General features: G+C 42.2%; 1 protein-coding gene across 1 annotated transcript in view; it reads left to right on the top strand.

Moving 5' to 3' along the window:
• SPATA17 (spermatogenesis associated 17) overlaps window positions 1–19715 on the top strand; it is an 892647-nt gene that overhangs the window by 582927 nt on the left and 290005 nt on the right. Inside the window, exon 3 of the mRNA XM_073553344.1 lies at window positions 2681–2762. Within this exon, the coding sequence (XP_073409445.1) occupies window positions 2681–2762 (82 nt within the window). The remainder of the gene's footprint in view (window positions 1–2680; window positions 2763–19715) is intronic.

The following is a 19715-nucleotide window of genomic DNA, read 5'->3' as shown; positions in this document are numbered from 1 at the left end:
CACATGTATGAAGAACAATAAAAATGTGCCTGGTCTTGAAGAGGATATCTTCATTTTAAGATGTTTTTTTATTATTTTACACCAACTAGAGAAGCCACTCTCCTTTATTTAACTAGTTAGATGCCAAAATCCACATTGACTGTGGCATCTAAGTGGTTGCACTGCACTTCCGTAAGCACAGTAATAGGTGGTTGTCCACCAGCCCCTTGTCATGCTCCACCAAGGAGCCAGGCGGTCCATAGCGAGAAGGATGGGAAGTAAAGCACTGCCACTAGAGAAAAATAGGAAGGCAATACCTAAAACTTGTCATGTGCAGCCCTCAGCTTCCTGACGCCCCTAGACGGGTTCTTTCATCCTCGGGCGGAAATCACGTTCCTGTCCCTGTCTTTCTCTAGGCACGCCTCTGGCTAGTACATGGAGCAGTGGGAACACTAGTCCTGCTCTCAGATAAAGAAACAAAAGGAAAACAGACAAGATTAAAAGGAAACAACAATCACTCTACGCACACCCAGACTCCATAAATATATAAAGGAAGGTGAGGCAAATCAGAAGGGAGATAAGAATTAGGAAGACACCTGATAAACTTCCAAACAGCAATCTCTGGAGATGATTCCTAAATGACTTCTCTTTCCACAGCTCACAGCCCCAAACCATTTCTAAGGTATAGCAAGCTATCAATGGCAACGACCCAAGCCAAGAACTAAGAGTACTTATACCAGAGGGGAGTGGAAAAATTAGAACAGCTGAGATAGCTCTGGATGGAAAGCTTTAGGTGACAAACAGGACTTCTTAACTCTGGAAAGCAAAGAAGAGAAGATCCAACCAGTGCTTTAATTAATGCGTTTAGACAAACTATGCAATCTTCTGACCCCTGAAATAAAGGAGACCACTCTCTGTCCCTCGTGACAGTACCCCCTCCTCCTGAGAGGGATGCGCGACCCTCAGGACCAGGTTTAGCTAGATGTGAGGCATAAAAGGGCCAAACCAACTTGGTCGCATGAACATCAGACGCTGGTGCCCACATTCTCTCCTGTAGACCCTAGCCCTTTCAATGCACCAAATACTGAAGAGTACGACATCCAAGCATTTTCGATAAGCTATACTCTTATATTTGGAACCCACCATCCGCAAATTATTAAAAACCAAACCACATAGAGGTAAAAAAAAAAAAGAGGAAAATCGCTCCTCCCCATGAACTCCTGAAGAATGATTCCATTAAAGATGCAAAAATTAAGGATGAAATCCATATGCCCCGAGGAACGGAGACTTGCCTGTAGATTTGTGATGACAATTATTCACTGCGAACTCTGCTAAAGGTAAATAAGACGCCCAATCCTCCAGAATATCGGAAACAAAACATTTTAGGTACGTCTCAAGATTCTGATTCATCCGTTCTGTCTACCCATTAAATTGTGGATGGAAGGCAGAAGAAAATCAGAGATGAATCCTTTATCAAGCACAAATGCCTCCAAAATTTTCATATAAATTGGGTCCCACGATAAGAAGATCAGAAACAATATCAGAGGGGATCTCATCAAGTTTCACAATCTCGATAATGAAAACTTGTGCCAAAGTTTTAGCATTAAAAAGTGCAGGAAATGCAATAAAATGAGCCATTTTGCTAAATCTATCCACAACTACTAATATTACTGTTTTACCTGCGCACACAGGCAGTTAAGTGGTAAAATCCACTGACAGGTGAGTCCATTGTCTACAAGGAATGGACAAAGGTTGCAGAACCCCAGACCGACTAGTATGGGGGTTTCAAACGCGCACAAGTATTGCAAGAAGGGACATAATTGTGCCCCCCCTTGACTTCTACAGATACGAGCATATTGCCGAAATGATCACTCCTCTCTGCAAAATGCAAACACTACTATCTTCCCCGGAAACAATGGGACAGTGCATCAAGCTTTGACGTTTTTAACCCCTGGACAATAAGTCCCAAGAAATTAATCCTGGTGAAAATCAAAGATCACAATGCCTGTCTAGCAGTAAGTTGTTGAAAAGATTCGAGATACAGTAAATTTTTATGGTCTGTGATGACCATGACTGGATGTACAGCCCCCAAAAAATTGACCCCATTCCTCGAAAGGCAGCTTTATTGCCAAAAGATCCCTATTTCCAATATCATATTTCCTTTTGCCCAGTGACAATTTGTTAGAAAAAAAGGCACCCGGACGCCATGTCATAAAAGAGGTAAAGGAAACAAGTTATCAGCTTCACATTATTGAACTGGTGGGTGGCAAATGATCCCATCACGGTCCCCTCTACTTTGTTTTACTATGGTGTTTAACCTTTGAAAAATCAGCTGGGAGAAAAACCAAAGCATAAGAAGTAGTATCCTTCGCTCCCTATGCATCTTCCCTGCCTGTCTGAAATGTCTCCTTTACTTTGTGTATAGGGAGAGAACAGAAATCTAGGTAAGCCGGACATAGAGAAGCAGGACAGCAAGCTTTCCCCTTGCCTGGACTCTTAGTTTTTCTTTTTTTTAATCTCATTCCGACCTGTTTTTAAAGCTATATTTTCTAGGAAACACTGCAGGGTTTCAGAATAAAAAATAGCTCTCTGTAATGAGGGACCATATTAACATTTCATGCTTCTCTTGGTAGGGGCTACATGAATGTACTGTGAGACTGGATGCAAACTGATCAGTCCCTCCGTAATATCGTCTTTTTAGATACCTCAACAGTATGACGACAGTGATCCAGAAATGGTGGCGTGGGTATCAAGCAAGAAAATATTTCAGGAGCAAAGTTAAGGTAATAAATACTGCCACACACTGACTGACTGTAATTTTAACTGAGCAAGTTAAAGTAAAAATAAATTAGAAACAAAATATTCTCTTTTCATGCTTTAATAGAGGACATTATCTAACTTATTAATCATCATATTATTCTTGTCTGTAAAATACAATATTATAGTAATTATATTCTTGCACATAGGGAGCAGTATTATAGTAGTTATAATCTCGTACATAGGGGCAGTATTATAGTAGTTATATTCTTGCACATAGGGAGCAGTATTATAGTAGTTATAATCTCGTACATAGGGGCAGTATTATAGTAGTTATATTCTTGTACATAGGAGCAGTATTATGGTAGTTATATTCTTGTACATAGAGAGCAGTATTATAGTAGTTATATTCTTGTACATAGGGGCAGTATTATAGTAGTTATATTCTTGTACATAGGAGCAGTATTATAGTTGTTATATTCTTGTACATAGGGGAAAGTATTATAGTAGTTATATTCTTGTACATAGGGGCAGTTTTATAGTTGTTATATTCTTGTACATAGGGGAAGTATTATAGTTGTTATATTCTTGTACATAGGGGCAGTATTATAGTAGTTATATTCCTGTACATAGGAGCAGTATTATAGTATTTATATTCTTGTACATAGGAGCAGTATTATAGTAGTTATATTCTTGTACATAGGAGCAGTATTATAGTAGTTATATTCTTGTACATAGGGGCAGTATTATAGTAGTTATATTCTTGTACATAGGGGAAGTATTATAGTTGTTATATTCTTGTACATAGGAGCAGAATTATAGCAGTTAGATTCTTGTACATAGGAGCAGTATTATAGTAGTTAGATTCTTGTACATAGGAGCAGTATTATAGTAGTTATATTCTTGTACATAGGAGCAGTATTATAGTAGTTATATTCTTGTACATAGGGGCAGTATTATAGTAGTTATATTCTTGTACATAGGGGCAATATTATAACAGTTATATTATTGTACATAGGAGCAGTATTATAGAAGTTATATTATTGTACATAGGAGCAGTATTATAGTAGTTATATTCTTGTACATAGGGGCAGTATTATAGTAGTTATATTCTTGTACATAGGAGCAGTATTATAGTAGTTATATTCTTGTACATAGGGGCAGTATTATAGTAGTTATATTCTTGTACATAATAGCAGGTATTATAGTAGTTATAATCTTGTACATAGGGGGCAGTATTATAGTAGTAATATTCTTGTACATAGGAGCAGTATTATAGTAGTTATAGTCTTGTATATAGGAGCAGTATTATAGTAATTATATTCTTTTACATAGCAGCAGTATTATAGTAGTTATATTCTTTTACATAGGAGCAGTATTATAGTAGTTATATTCTTGTACATAGGGGCGGTATTATAGTAGTTACAGTCTTGTACATAGGAGGCAGTATTATAGTAGTTATATTCTTGTACATAGGAGCAGTATTATATTAGTTATATTCTTGTATATAGGGGCAGTATTATAGTAGTTATATTCTTGCACATAGGAGCAGTATTATAGTAGTTATATTCTTGTACATAGGAGCAGTATTATAGTAGTTATATTCTTCTACATAGTAGCAGTATTATAGTAGTTATATTCTTGTACATAGGAGCAGTATTATATTAGTTATATTCTTGTATATAGGGGCAGTATTAGAGTAGTTATGTTCTTGCACATAGGAGCAGTATTATAGTAGTTATATTCTTGTACATAGGAGCAGTATTATAGTAGTTATATTCTTCTACATAAAAAAAAATAAAAAACAAATCTGAACTGAGAAAAGTAAGTTAATGTGTATGCACAATGTAAGTGCATATTAACACATGACCATTAACCAGAGAAAACAAAAAGCAAAAAACACAAATATCCTGAACTAAAAAGTAAAAAATGTATACTGCAAATAATGCATAAAGGTAATAATAATAAGGGTATTTAGTAAACATAATTTTGATCAAAATAATGTACAAGCCATCCCGCCACGTCACGGCAACCCTTGTGGGACAGTCCCTACTCTAGTATTAAAACCTTTTCACTTGCCAAGTGGCGTGAATGTGAACAAGGGTCGAGCGGCTGAACCACTATTAACAGTTTAGGCCAGACTGGATGGCTTTCCCAGCTCAGAAAGAGGGCGGTCACACACATATATGCACTGAATGCACAATGAAATGAATAAAAAAAAGTAGCAGTATTATAGTAGTTATATTCTTGTACATAGGGGCAGTATTATAGTAGATACAGTCTTGAACATAGGAGGCAGTATTATAGTAGTTATATTCTTGTACATAGGAGCAGTATTATAGTAGTTATTCTTGTACATAGGAGCAGTATTATAGTAGTTATATTCTTGTACATAGGGACAGTATTATAGTAGTTATATTCTTGGACATAGGAGTCAGTATTATAGTAGTTATATTCTTGTACATAGGAGCAGTATTATAGTAGTTATATTCTTGTACATAGGAGCAGTATTATAGTAGTTATATTCTTGTACATGGGGACAGTATTATAGTAGTTATATTCTTGTACATAGGAGCAGTATTATAGTAGTTATATTCTTGCACATAGGAGCAGTATTATAGTAGTTATATTCTTGTGCATAGGAGCAGTATTATAGTAGTTATATTCTTCTAAAGAGGGCGGTCACACCCATATATGCACTGAATGCACAATGAAATGAATAAAAAAAAGTAGCAGTATTATAGTAGTTATATTCTTGTACATAGGGGCAGTATTATAGTAGATACAGTCTTGAACATAGGAGGCAGTATTATAGTAGTAATATTCTTGTACATAGGAGCAGTATTATAGTAGTTATATTCTTGTACATAGGAGCAGTATTATAGTAGTTATATTCTTCTACATAGTAGCAGTATTATAGTAGTTATATTCTTGTACATAGGAGCAGTATTATATTAGTTATATTCTTGTATATAGGGGCAGTATTAGAGTAGTTATGTTCTTGCACATAGGAGCAGTATTATAGTAGTTATATTCTTGTACATAGGAGCAGTATTATAGTAGTTATATTCTTCTACATAGTAGCAGTATTATAGTAGTTATACTCTTGTACATAGGGGCAGTATTATAGTAGATACAGTCTTGGACATAGGAGGCAGTATTATAGTAGTTATATTCTTGTACATAGGAGCATTATTATAGTAGTTATTCTTGTACATAGGAGCAGTATTATAGTAGTTATATTCTTGTACATAGGGGCAGTATTATAGTAGATACAGTCTTGGACATAGGAGGCAGTATTATAGTAGTTATATTCTTGTACATAGGAGCAGTATTATAGTAGTTATATTCTTGTACATAGGAGCAGTATTATAGTAGTTATATTCTTGTACATGGGGACAGTATTATAGTAGTTATATTCTTGTACATAGGAGCAGTATTATAGTAGTTATATTCTTGTACATAGGAGCAGTATTATAGTAGTTATATTCTTGTACATAGGGGCAGTATTATAGTAGTTATATTCTTGTACATAGGAGCAGTATTATAGTAGTTATTCTTGTACATAGGAGCAGTATTATAGTAGTTATATTCTTGTACATAGGAGCAGTATTATAGTAGTTATATTCTTGTACATAGAGGGCAGTATTATAGTAGTTATATTCTTGTACATAGGAGCAGTATTATAGTAGTTATATTCTTCTACATAGTAGCAGTATTATAGTAGTTATATTCTTGTACATAGGGAGCAGTATTATAGCAGTTATAGTCTTGTACATAGAATGTACTGTCTTCCAACTGAGACCTCTTCTCAGGCATTCTGCTGTAATCTATCGGTTTGCCTGGCAACAACTGTTCCTCCTATTCTCTACACTACCACCTTAGGGGAATACTTGCATTACATAATCCTCATCAATGAGATCCGGTCTTCCTGAGTAAATGACTGTCTTTCTACTTGCTCTCCATTCTGGCAAAATTATAAGATTTCTGAATGAAGCACTCCCTTTTATAATTTTGAATTGCTTTTGGCGAACCCATCAATGAGTTGATTGTAGTGACCAAAAGGACACAGACACAGGCCCAGGCAGCCCCTCATTCCCACTTCCCCACATGGGGGTCTCTATTATAAATATAACCCTGACTAAAGTTGGAGGAAATCAAGAGTTAGTGCAAGACCAATACTATCAATAATACCGCTATAAAGGGTTAAATAATAATGCCATGCTATGATCGCATAGTACCCCATCACTTTTACCCAGTGATGCCGTACTGATTATTACCGAACACAAAATTTGCCAAGACCAATATTACAATATTAATAATACCACCTGAGCACACCCACATATTATCAGCAAATACAGTAGTAATAACACCACCATAACTGATCATGAGCAAAAACTACTATAGTAAGACTGATATTACCACCATACAGTTGCCATATACTGGTGACGTTCTCATTGATTGTGATTGTTCATTTTCCCTTTTGTTTTCCATTTGGCCCAGATTGCCATGATTACTTCTTCCGTTCATATGTCGTCCCTGCATGAATGTGACACACAGACATCTTATTACTTTTCCAGCCCGCTCTTCACATTCTTCCGGGTCTGCATAAACCACATAGTGATGTAACCAGTGCTGTAGATAGTAATAAAGCCCCTGCAGCGTTTCAGCATAGTGATAATGCCCCTTATGCCTCCTTATAGTTTTATAGCCCCCCCCATGGGTATAATGTCCCCTCTGTGCCTCCCTGTAATAATATTGCCCCTTTATGCCTCCTTATGATAATGCCTCCCATTGTGCCTCTCTTTATTGCTGACCACCTACATTGTGGCTCATTATAATAATGACCCCCTATTGTACCTCCTTTTAAAAATCACTCCCCCTGTCCATTCTCTGCGCCTGCCATAGGATAAAAACAAAAACTAATATTCATCTCACCCTACTCATTCCAAGTGGTGACGCGCTCCTCCACTGCCGACTGCGAGCCGGTGTTGGCAGTGCCATGAAGTCCTGTAAATCATCACATGTCTATCGGCCCCTGCCTGGTGCTGGCCTCTTGTAAGGCCCGAGTAAGTGTTGGAGAATGGAGCCGACGGTTCTCTGCTCCGCTACATTTGTTGACATTTGGTCCCACTTCCAAGCTTCTTTTTTCTAATCCAGACCTCCAAACCTGTAGCATTCACACTGATACAGTGACTTTCCTCCCCCCTGCAGCCACCACTTGAGGACGCTTAGGAGTTTCCTGCATCATTGAGTCTAATGTCCAGACACCTCTACGTATATCAGTCTAAGGCTAGTTTCACACTTGCGCCTTTTTGCGCAGTGTATCGAGCGCACATGAAACGCATGTCAAAAGTGCATGCAAACGCTTGTAAACGCTGCGTTTTTTTGTAGCATTATTGTGCGCATTACGACAAAAAAAATCGCAGCGTTTTTATGCGTTTTCATTTTTTATGCGCAATGGTGTCACTTCACAGGAGGAAAAATCCTTGAAAAATTCTTTCAACACTCTCCACCAATGGGACAGAAGTGGGCGTGTCTTATGGAAATTCTTTATATAGACCCTGTTTATAGCTGAATTCTTCACATTTGCTTGCATTTGCCTTGTGAAACATGGATATGCGCTGGAAGAGTTTTTACTTTGGCTTGGATCTGGACATGAGGACGGCTCAGGCTTATGCAGTTGCTTGCCATGAACAGAGGGAGAGATAGAGAGAGGCAGCGAAGACGGCAGCAGCGGCGTTTGTGGATACATCCCATTATTGAACTCCGGGAGAGCCGTGTAGTGTACCACACCCTCTACAGCGAGCTCCAGGCAAACCCGGAGAAATTTACGGATTATACCCGGATGTCCCAAGAAACCTTTAACTATTTGCTTGGTCGGGTCCAAGAAGTCATCCGGAGACAGGACACGCAGCTCCGGCGTGCGATTCCTCCTGAGGAACGACTCCTGGTCACATTATGGTAGGTAGTTTTGCAAAACCAATGCCTACCTAATTTTCTTTGTTGTGTGACATGTACTCTTCCAAATCTGCCAGAATTATAGTTCTGCCATCTAGTTAACAAAAGGCTGCGGTAATTTTTTTATGGCATGTATTGAACAAAAGGCTGCAGATATATTTTTCTTTTTTATTGAATTTTAGGTGTGTACAAAAATCCCTATACACAAATATTAACTTTTTTTTTTCTTTGTGTCACAGATTCCTGGCTACTGGAGAAACCCTCTCTTCATTGCAGTTCCAGTAACGTATTGGAATCTCCACGTTGTCTGGAATTGTAGCGGACACCTGCCGGGCTTTGTGGAACGTTCTTTGTCCCGAATTCATGCCCATGCCAACCGCAGAAAAGTGGTTGGAAATCGCCGAAAGATTCTGGACTGTCTGCAATTTCCCTAACTGTTTGGGAGCGGTGGATGGGAAACACATCTGGAATATCAAGCCCAAAAGAACTGGCTCTGAGTACTACAACTATAAAAAGTACTTTTCTACTGTACTGATGGCCATTGCGGATGCAGACTGTAAGTTTATTGCAGTGGACATTGGGGCATTTGGTCGTGGGAATGACTCCCAGGCTTTTAAGAACTCGGGCATGGGCAAGAGGTTGTATGGCAACCAGTTCAATTTCCCCATGCCACAGCCTCTTCCGAACACCGAAGGTCCGCCACAGCCATTTGTAATGGTTGGTGATGAAGCGTTCCAGATGTGCCAAAACCTGCTCAAGCCCTACTCCAGCCGGGACTTGGACCACAACAAAAGAATTTTTAATTACAGGCTCACCAGGGCCAGAAGAACAGTAGAGTGTGCATTTGGTATACTTGTATCTAGATGGCGCATTCTTGGCACAGCCATTAATCTGAAACTGGAAACAGTGGATGAGGTGGTGAAGGCCTGTGTCGTTCTACATAATTTTGTAATAGCCAGAGAGCACCTGAACTTAGATCTTGATGATGTCGCTCCTAAGCCATTGCCTGAATTTACTCAGCACCCTCTCAGGTCATCCGTTGAAGTTGGCCAAATGAGGGACCAATATGTGGCCTACTTCAACTCAGATGTAGGACAGGTGGAATGGCAAAATGGTGTAAAAAAATTGTCTTGTTGGTATGTTAATAAAAAAAAACACTTTTGATACGAGTACTGAGTGCATTCTGTGTTTTTACACTCCCAATACTATTAGCAAGTATCCAGGTGTATCAGTGAATTTATGATGCTGTGTTTTGTGCCTCATGAATTCACTAATACTCCTGAGTAGGTGACTATACATACACACACAAGTTGTATTACCTTTACAGTGTGTGTTCAATTAACAGCGACTGTGGAGATAATACAACTAATATTTGTGTCACATGGGGCGATTTTACAAATAGTGATTTTTGGATTCACTGGCATACTTCACTTTTTATGCCACCGAAACCTGTGACTATAAATATTATTTAGAAAAAAAGACAAACATTGAGCTTGGTTTGATTTGGTTCACATGCAGCATATAAATGCATGTTCAACATGGCCAAACTGCATACAAAAACCTACAAAAGACAAAATGAAAAAAAAACGCTGCTATAAATAAATAAGTAAAAAGCAAAAGTGCATTTAAATCATACAGACTTCTTAGTAATACTGTATTTGATCAAACATAGCATAAAAGCCGTCCCACCATCGACAAGGTGACTGTGGTCGGGGCGGTCCCACACGGTCTAGTATTAATAACCTTATGTGTCAAAGTTGACATCTGTGTGAATAAGGGCAGACAAGGACCGGGTCCCAACCACTAGGACACCAGTTGGGGGAAGTCATTAAATACAATTTCCAGCTCAAATTGTAGTATCAGCACTGTGGCTTGGATTTTGAAAGCACACTGGCAAAATACCCAGCCCTGGTGTCATGCTGAAGTGACGAATACTTTACAAATGTATCACACATGGGCAGGAGAATACACATTAAACTGCAGCATCACTACACTGTTCTTCAAATATATGGAGAGTTAAGCAGCGCTGCAGGTCCAAACTCCTGTGTATTCACCTGCAGAGGTGTGATAGTGATGATGATACAAGGTCAGGGTATTTGTGAAGTATATATAACATTTATTTTCACCATCATTAATCAGTTTCTTCAACACACATGTAATAGAGTATGTGGTTAATTACAAGGTATATCTACAGTTCCTTGCCTTATCTCTAATAGTTAAATTATGATGGTACAAAATAGGCAAGGTAACAACAGATATGCCTTGCACTCAACACCATCCTCTATGCCAGGGTTTCCAAAATCTAGTCCTAAATATCCACCAACAGATCATGTTTTAAGGATTTATTTTTTTTTTTTCCTCAGGTGATGCAGTTATCAGCAGAGTAATGGAATTACTTAAAACATGATTTGTTTGTGGGCCTTGAAGACTGGAGTTGGGGAACCCTGCTCAATTCAGTCTGTGCAATACACCAGATATCTCCGTTACTGATGTTTCTTGTGTCAGTCTAGAACTAAATTGTTGTAAAAATAAAAAAAAAACAAACAATCTACATGACTTGTCTTTTCCACAGCAGTCTCTACATTCTTGGAGTATTGCACAGACTGGATCCAGCAGGGTTCCCCAAACAAAGTCCTCAAGGTCCACCAACAGATCATATTGTAAGGAAATCCATATCTCCGTTGATAACGGCTTCACAAGAGCAAAAAAAAGGAATTCCATACAACATGATCTGTTGGTGGCCCTTGAGGACTGGAGTTGGGGAACCCTGCTGGATCCAGTCTGTGCAATATTATAAGAATGTAGAGACTGCTGTGGAAAAGAAAAGTCATATAGATTGGTTGTTTTGACAACACATATCTCCAAGACTGACACAAGAATCTCCAAGACTGACACAAGAATCTCCAAGACTGACACAAGAATCTCCAAGACTGACACAAGAAACATGTCTCAGTAATGGAGATATCTGGTGGCAAAAACGCTAAGTGTACGGCGCAGTGTGTGTACGGCGCAGTGTGTGTACGGCGCAGTGTGTGTACGGCGCAGTGTGTGTAGTCGGCGATTGACACAGTAACCAATCCAAATATTTTGAAAGCAGAATTGCACATATATTTTTACAAAAAAAAAAAAAAATGATTTTATTAGGAATGACATTTGGGGAAAGATTGGGATACTTTGGGTGTGTGGAGAGACGAGGAACGGCTGGAGGTTGAGGAAGGGGTTCTAGGAGAAGGGGCGACAAAAGTACTGGGGGAAGGGAGCTCTGGAATGGACATGGAGGCAGGTTGAGACACATTAGGAGGAGAGGGTGGATGGACGAACACATTTTTTTTTTCCCTTTTCTTTGACGCAGGAGTATCCTGCCTGGACCGACTTCCACCGTGTGACTGCCTTACTTTGCTCGACCGCTTGGAGATGGTGGACCGTGGCGTTGACCTGTAAAATATCGAATACGGGTCACCACTCTGCTACTCTGTGATGGTGGTGCTCCTAGAAGTGGCAGTGGCGGTGCTCCTATAAGGGGACAAAGTTGTGTCAGTGCTCATAGAAGTGGCGGCGGGGGATGTCATACGAGGAGACGAAATCGTGTCGGTGCTCAAAGAAGTGGCAGTGATCCTTGGAGATGTAGTCATGTCGGTGATCTGAGCAGAAGTTCTGGCGGTGCAGCTCCTTTGATGAGGAGTGCTGGCGGTGCAGCTCCTTTGATGAGGAGTGCTGGCGGTGCAGCTCCTTTGATGAGGAGTGCTGGCGGTGCAGCTCCTTTGATGAGGAGTGCTGGCGGTGCAGCTCCTTTGATGAGGAGTGCTGGCGGTGCAGCTCCTTTGATGAGGAGTGCTGGCGGTGCAGCTCCTTTGATGAGGAGTGCTGGCGGTGCAGCTCCTTTGATGAGGAGTGCTGGCGGTGCAGCTCTTTTGATGTTGACTGCTGGCGGTGCAGCTCCTTTGATGTTGACTGGTGGTGTCGGTGGCCCAAGCAGGTTCTGTGGTAGTTTTGCTCCAAGCAGGTGGTGCTGTGGCGGTGGTGGTGCTCCATACAGGAGCAGCGCTTGCCATAGTGGTGGTGGCGAAGGAGTGTCCAGCAGCACTCAGACTTGGGGTGGTGTAGTGGTGTCCGGCTTCACTGGGAATGCAGCAGAAGTCGGTAGGGAGGTGTAGCGAGTCAATGGTGGCACTGTTGGAAATGACACCACTGACTGCTGCACATACCGATTCTGCTGCATAGCCTGCAAGTGAGCAGTGTTGCAGGCCTGTAACACACTCAGCTGTTTCTCAGGACTATGGTGTTCCGCCATGCCCTGTTCAATTTTACTGAAAAAATCGTGCGCCGGTCTGAGGTTGGCCTCCAGACAGTCAAGGCGCTGGTCGACAGAGTGGAAGCGGTGTTCCATGTGGTTAAAACCACGTTCTATCAGGGAAAAACCGCTTTCCATTCTGGCGGACAGCGCCTTGAGGCTGGACTGAAAGGCCTCGCTCAAGTGCATGAACTCGGGCATGACAGGCCTGTCCGAGGCCCTCTGCCGCTGGCTGCATAACCAGTGACAGAGACCTGGGACAGGGGAACACCCGATGGACCAGCTTCCTGGTCACCAGCTGTCTGTGTTGCTGACCTGCAAGATGCTTCCTGGCTGTCGGATGGCTGGGACGGGTCCGAGGTCAATGGATGAAGAACCGCTCCCGGGACAGGTTGCAGGGTGCTGCTCCAAGTGCTGTGGAAAGAAAGGGAAAACATTAGTATCATGCATTAACAAGAAGAATCAGCTGTGGAATAGAAAAGCACATAGTAATAAAAAAAAAAAATACTTAGGGTATGTGCACACGCTGCGGATTCCGCTGCGTTTCCGCAGCGTCTTTGGCCGCTGCGGACCCGCAGCAGTTTTAGCTGCGGTGTACAGTACCATTCAAATGAATGGAAAAAAAAAACGCTGTGTAGACGTTGCGGAAAAATCAGCGCGGATTTGCTGCGGTTTTGAAACCGCAGAAAGAAGTGACATGTCAATTCTTTCTGCGGAATCCGCAGCGGGTTCCTATCTCCACCATTGTGGAGATGGTTAATCCGCAGGACCAAACCGCAGTCAAAACCGCAGATAATCCGCAGGTCTTTTGACCTGCGGTTTATCTGCGGTTCTTGCAAAATCCGTGCGGTTTAATCCGCAGCGGATTCCGCAGCGTCTGCACACACCCTTACGCTCTGCTGGCAAGGACAGGTCTCAGGAAAGCCAACTCGCGATGATAGCGGTACTTTCTTCTGCGCCTTGCCTCTGAACCACTGCGAACCTGTCCCTCAGTACGAACATCAGTGTTGAAGCGGTCCTTCATCGAGCGCCAACGTGTGCGGATTTTGTTCACTGTTGGGAAAAAAAGAAAAAACATTAGACAATGCACTGAAGGCAACATAATTATCAGCACACACACCTGATAGAACTTTGCAAACAGTCAATGCGGCAGCACAAAAAAATTCTATACACAATGCAGTCACTGTTGATCCTGAGGACACTGTTATGTTTCCTGCTAGAATATATGTAGCAGCCAAAACAGTATCATCAGGAGCAAGAGTAAAAACAGGATCAAGACAGCAGTTCAATACAAAAAGCAATCACTGTTTTCCAGAAGGCATTGGTGTGTTTGATGCAAGAATATATCTTGCCACAAACACACCAGCACCATCAGGACCATAAATCAATGCAGCTTCAAGACAGCAGTTCAATACACAAAGCATCACTGTTTTCCTGAAGGCATTGGTGTGTTTGATGCAAGACTATATCTTGCCACAAACACACCAGGACCATAAATCAATGCAGCTTAAAGACAGCAGTTCAATACACAAAGCAATCACTGTTTTCCAGAAGGTATTGGTGTGTTTGATGCAAGAATATATCTTGCCACAAACACACCAGCACCATCAGGACCAAAAATCAATGCAGCTTCAAGACAGCAGTTCAATACACAAAGCAATCACTGTTTTCCTGAAGGCATTGGTGTGTTTGATGCAAGAATATCCAAGAAGTATCATTTCTCCTTGCGGAGAATGACATGCTAAGCATGTCGAGGTGAGGAGACTTAAAGCCGCAATGCTCCTCTGGGAAATATGCCAATTATGCAAATTGTCTCTTCAGAGAGGAAGAGGACTAGAACTCTAGTGCCACCTATTGGAGGTAGCAATCCTAAAAGTCAATGTTGACCCTTTAACGAGCCTACACTAGAGTTCTAGTCCTCTTCCTCTCTGAAGAGACAATTTGCATAATTAGCATATTTCCCAGAGGAGCATTGCGGCTTTAAGTCTCCTCACCTCGACATGCTTAGCATGTCATTCTCCGCAAGGAGAAATGATACTTCTTGGATATCGGTCAGACGCCTCTCTCACAGCCAAACCAGATCTCCCACTTTGCACTGATGAGGGGCAGTACCCCGAAACACAGTGTCTGCAAATGGAGATTCTGGTTTGGCTTTTATCCTAAGTCATGTAACTAGGCTCGTTAAAGGGTCAACATTGACTTTTAGGATTGCTACCTCCAATAGGTGGCACTAGAGATGCAAGAATATATCTTGCCACAAACACACCAGCACCATCAGGACCATAAATCAATGCAGCTTCAAGACAGCAGTTCAATACACAAAGCAATCACTGTTTTCCTGAAGGCATTGGTGTGTTTGATGCAAGAATATATTTTGCCACAAACACACCAGCACCATCTGGACCAAAAATCAATGCAGTATCACAGAGCCCTTTTGGAAGCTGCAGAGGCGCTGTCCCAGCCATCCATCATCGCTGCGGCCACCTCATTCCAGAGCTGCAGGGTCACCACTGTATCTTGGTTCTGCTGGTCACAGCTGTCCCACAACGGGATACGTTCCTCAACAAGGCGGATCAGGTGCTCGCTGTCGATGTACACTTCTTCGTCATCCTGTTGTGGAACCTAGTGTTAGGGTTGGCGGAACACACCAAATTCTAAAATAGTAGTAGGTGCGTTCGCAGCCCGGGGTCCACCGTGCAGAGGTGGTACACTGCTGCTAAGTAATGGCGGAAGAATTAAGCGGTGTGAAACCAGTCACACGTGGGTTACGTCACCCAATGTGAACAGGGGCGAACTCTGTTAATGCACAGAGCCGCACAACCGCTGAACGTAGATGCCGGAGCCTGATAAGCTCACAGAGCCCGGCCAAAAGAGCACACAGTGTACGGCCACAGAACTCTACCCTAAGGACACGGGGTTAGAGTCCTTCTAGGCCCTCTGAACGCACGGCGTCACTGCCGTGAACGCCGCTATAGACGCTGGCTATGGAGCACGTGCACTGAGGCGTGCCGAGTCCCTGGTGAGGACTGATGTCTGACTCCACCTCTGTCCTACCTACGCCTGGGCGCTAGCAGGCTAGGCTGCACAACACATGCGTACCCAGGGTAAGGGTTTCTTAATGAGTCATTCACCAGAGACATTCATGCGTGCATACATCACTCACTCCACATAGTCTGTAAACACAGTCTTATCCTAGCGCATGGCCGAGAGGCCATGCAAACCTTTTATAGCCGCGAGCGTCCGGGACCTTCCTGGCTTCTCGAATGGGCCAATCCGAACAGGAGCAGGACCTGAGCACGTGACCTTCGATCTCCAATGGGAGATCACTCCTCGGGCATGCTCAGTGGCCCGACATGGGGACTTAGTCCCTGGAGAATCTCGCTGCTGAGCAGCATGTATTGTCATAGCTGCGCCAGAGGTAGCAGCAGAAAGCAAACCCACGGAACTGGTCTGGGCAGAGCGACTGGACCGATGAGTTTGCTGAGCAACCTCCTCTGTGGCTGGAGAGGAATGGGAGACCGCTAGATGTAAGGCTTGGGATTCTCGCTGTGCAGCGACATAAATCTGATGCCTAACACCAAAAAAAAAAAAAAAAAAAAAAAAATTAGAATGTTTGGAGAATGAAAAAGAAAAACAGAGAATAAGCAAGATAAAAAAAGGAAAGACTATATACTAACCTTGCTGCTCCTGCACTTCACCTTCACTGTCTGATGTCTGTACAAGAGAAAAAAAAATTAAAACACATTTCTAGAGGCAGTTAAACTTACCCAAAGGCAGCAACATCATCAGCTTGGGCCAGTTCATGGCAAATAGGCCGATCCAGAAGAAGACATGCTGAAATTTAAACAAAAAATACATTAGAACATTATAAAATTGTACAGGACACACAGACATTATGTTGAAGAATACTCACATTTTGGCTTCTGAAGCTTGAATCCACAGTTGGAAGGCTGTCTTGTCTCTTCAAGGCTGTCTGTAGAGTATTGGTCTGGCCCTGAAGACACCTTCTTTTATCTAGACTCCTCTCAAACAATGTTGCTTGTTTAGGGGAAGGTTTAGACAAGTGTCTAGACATTGTTTACTGAAATTGCGTGCGCGCACAAAGCGCTGACGTGCGTGCATCCAAGCGCACGTCAGCGACCCCATAGACTGTAATGCTATTTTTGGGTGCACACCGTGCGCGCGCGATTTTTTTAACGATGTAGGCGGAACAAAAAATGCAACATGTAGCGTACGGCGCGTCTGGGCGCACACCTGTAAAATGCGCAGCGCACACTAAACACTGATGAGCGCGTGCAATCGCAAGACCCTGCGACCACCATGTTAGAGATAGGGGAACATTGCGCGTGCGCCTGATAGCGCACGATGCGCTGCGCGATAAAACGCTAGTGTGAAACCAGCCTTAGAGGGTTATTCCCATCTTCGTAGATGGGTATTATCAGACAGGGCTTGTAAATACAAACAACTTGGTAAATTTCCACTTTTTAAAACCTTCAACCATTCTTGAGATATTAACATTTTTTCTCTTGTTCACTCATTGTCATAGAGACCGACCACCGCTGCTAGATCGCAAAACATGTACAGTGCATGCGCAGCGCTTACAAGCTCTCCTCTACTAAGTTGGTAATCAGTTTTGAAGCTAGTCAGGGTCGCTGGAGCACGCCGTAGCCTCCTAATCTCCTGTCTTCAGCGCTTGCAAGCTAGACGGCAGTGGTGGTCAGTCTACTAGGCAACGAGCCATAAACAAAAGAAAAGAACAAGTGTTAATATCTCAAGAACGGTTGCAAATTTTAAAAAGCAGTAAATTGCAAAAGTGCTTGTATTTACAAGCTCTATCCAATAATATCTGTCTATCTATCAAGATGGGAATCCTTTAAATCTACGTTGTGTAGGGGATTTGGAGCTCTGTGTCAGAAAACCTGATAAGGAAAAGATTCATTAAAAGATGAATCAAGACAAATCTGACCCGACTTAATTTAGAAAAAAGGAGTGGTCATTAGTTTTAATGTTACTAATATCACAGATGTTAGCTCTTCAGCCCCCCCAACTCTTATTAGCCCCCAATCCCCTCCATTGATTTTCCTACTTGCTTCATCCTCCCCTTCGTTCCTATTGCAGAGCTGGATTTGTAGGTCACTTTAAACATTTTCTGCCGCTAATAGCTGGAGAGGAATTAGTTGCCAGCAAACAAGGTAAAGCATATGCACAAAAAGCCTGTGATTGCTTGTTAATAAATCACCCTAATGATCATATACAAAATGGCGAAATAAAAGTAGCACTGATGCGGAAAATAAAAGCTCATCAGATCGAGCGCCCATATGTGCCGAGTAACCGCGCTGCTTTGTCAACATCGCTCTGATCTATCTCCTTTGATTTTGTCGAGTTAGGAATAGCAGACTGGTAAAGTGCACCCCTGAACCGCCTCCATGCTCGGGGCCGAGGTCATACGAGCAGGTATTAATCTTGCTGTCTGTCCTGGGACGCTCTCGCTGCGTGCTCTGCACTCACTCAGTGACCTTATCGAATCGTTCGCTTTCACGTATCATCCTCTCGGTGCAGTTTTTTTGTTTCTAAAAGACGGCGACTTTACACGTGCAAAGTCCCAGCGATGTTACAGTCATCTGATTCCAGTGCTATAAATGTTCTAAGGACGACGAGACGAGAAATCCGTCACATGTACTGTATATACACGGTATGTGCTGTGCCGACATTGTCAGGAGGGAGCACGCGGCGCGCTAAGAAGGACCCGTCACCAACTCAAAAAAGGGCAGAGATCTTATTTTATTCCCGCTGCTCCCATTATTATTCTTTTTTTCTGTTTGATTTTTTATTATCCACAATACGATTCCAGTGATATGGGCCTTTTACTTGAAGCTAATTTTTTTATGGTCTTTACCAGGGGGATAAGACTCACACAATTCTCTGAGGGGGCTTGTCTTTACATTGTTTTCCATAATTACTTTGGTAAAAACCATTAAAAAAGCACTAAATTATATAATTATATATAAAAACACAGAATAATCTGGAGTAGTGAAAATCAAATAAGACCAACCTCAGTTGTGACACAGATCGCTCATACTGTATATGGTGTCCTGTACAGGAGCTGTATGAGTTCCCCATTCTTCTATTTGACTCCCCCATGGTGTCCGGTTCAGGTGCTGTATGTGGTCTCCGTACATCTTTATGATTTCCTCATTGAGTACTGTACAGGTTATGTATGTGTTCCCCATACTTCTGTATGAGTTGTCTGTAGTGTCATGTACAGGTGCTGTATGTCGTCCCCTTACTTCTGTATAAGTTCCTTGTGGGATTCTCTGTGAGTTCCCCAAGCTTCTCTATGACGTCCCCGTGGTGTCCTGTACAGGTGCTGTATGAGTTCCCCATACTTCTGTATGATTCCCCCCGTGGTGTCCTGTACAGGTGCTGTATGAGTTCCCCATACTTCTGTATGATTCCCCCGTGGTGTCCTGTACAGGTGCTGTATGAGTTCCCCATACTTCTGTATGACTCCCCCATGGTGTCCTGTACAGGTGCTGTATGAGTTCCCCATACTTCTGTATGACTCCCCCTTGGTGTCCGGTACAGGAGCTGTATGAGTTCCCCATACTTCTGTATGAGTTCACCATGGTGTCCTGTACAGGAGCTGTATGAGTTCCCCATACTTCTGTATGAGTTCCCCATGGTGTCCTGTACAGGTGCTGTATGAGTTCCCCATACTTCTGTATGA

This window comes from Dendrobates tinctorius, unplaced genomic scaffold (genome assembly GCF_039654945.1).
Source record: "Dendrobates tinctorius isolate UK_male_01 unplaced genomic scaffold, ASM3965494v1 ptg000201l, whole genome shotgun sequence".
NCBI classification, from domain to species: domain Eukaryota; kingdom Metazoa; phylum Chordata; class Amphibia; order Anura; family Dendrobatidae; genus Dendrobates; species Dendrobates tinctorius.
The sequence above is the reverse complement of the archived record's forward strand: the minus strand, read 5'-3'. Positions and strand labels throughout refer to the sequence as shown.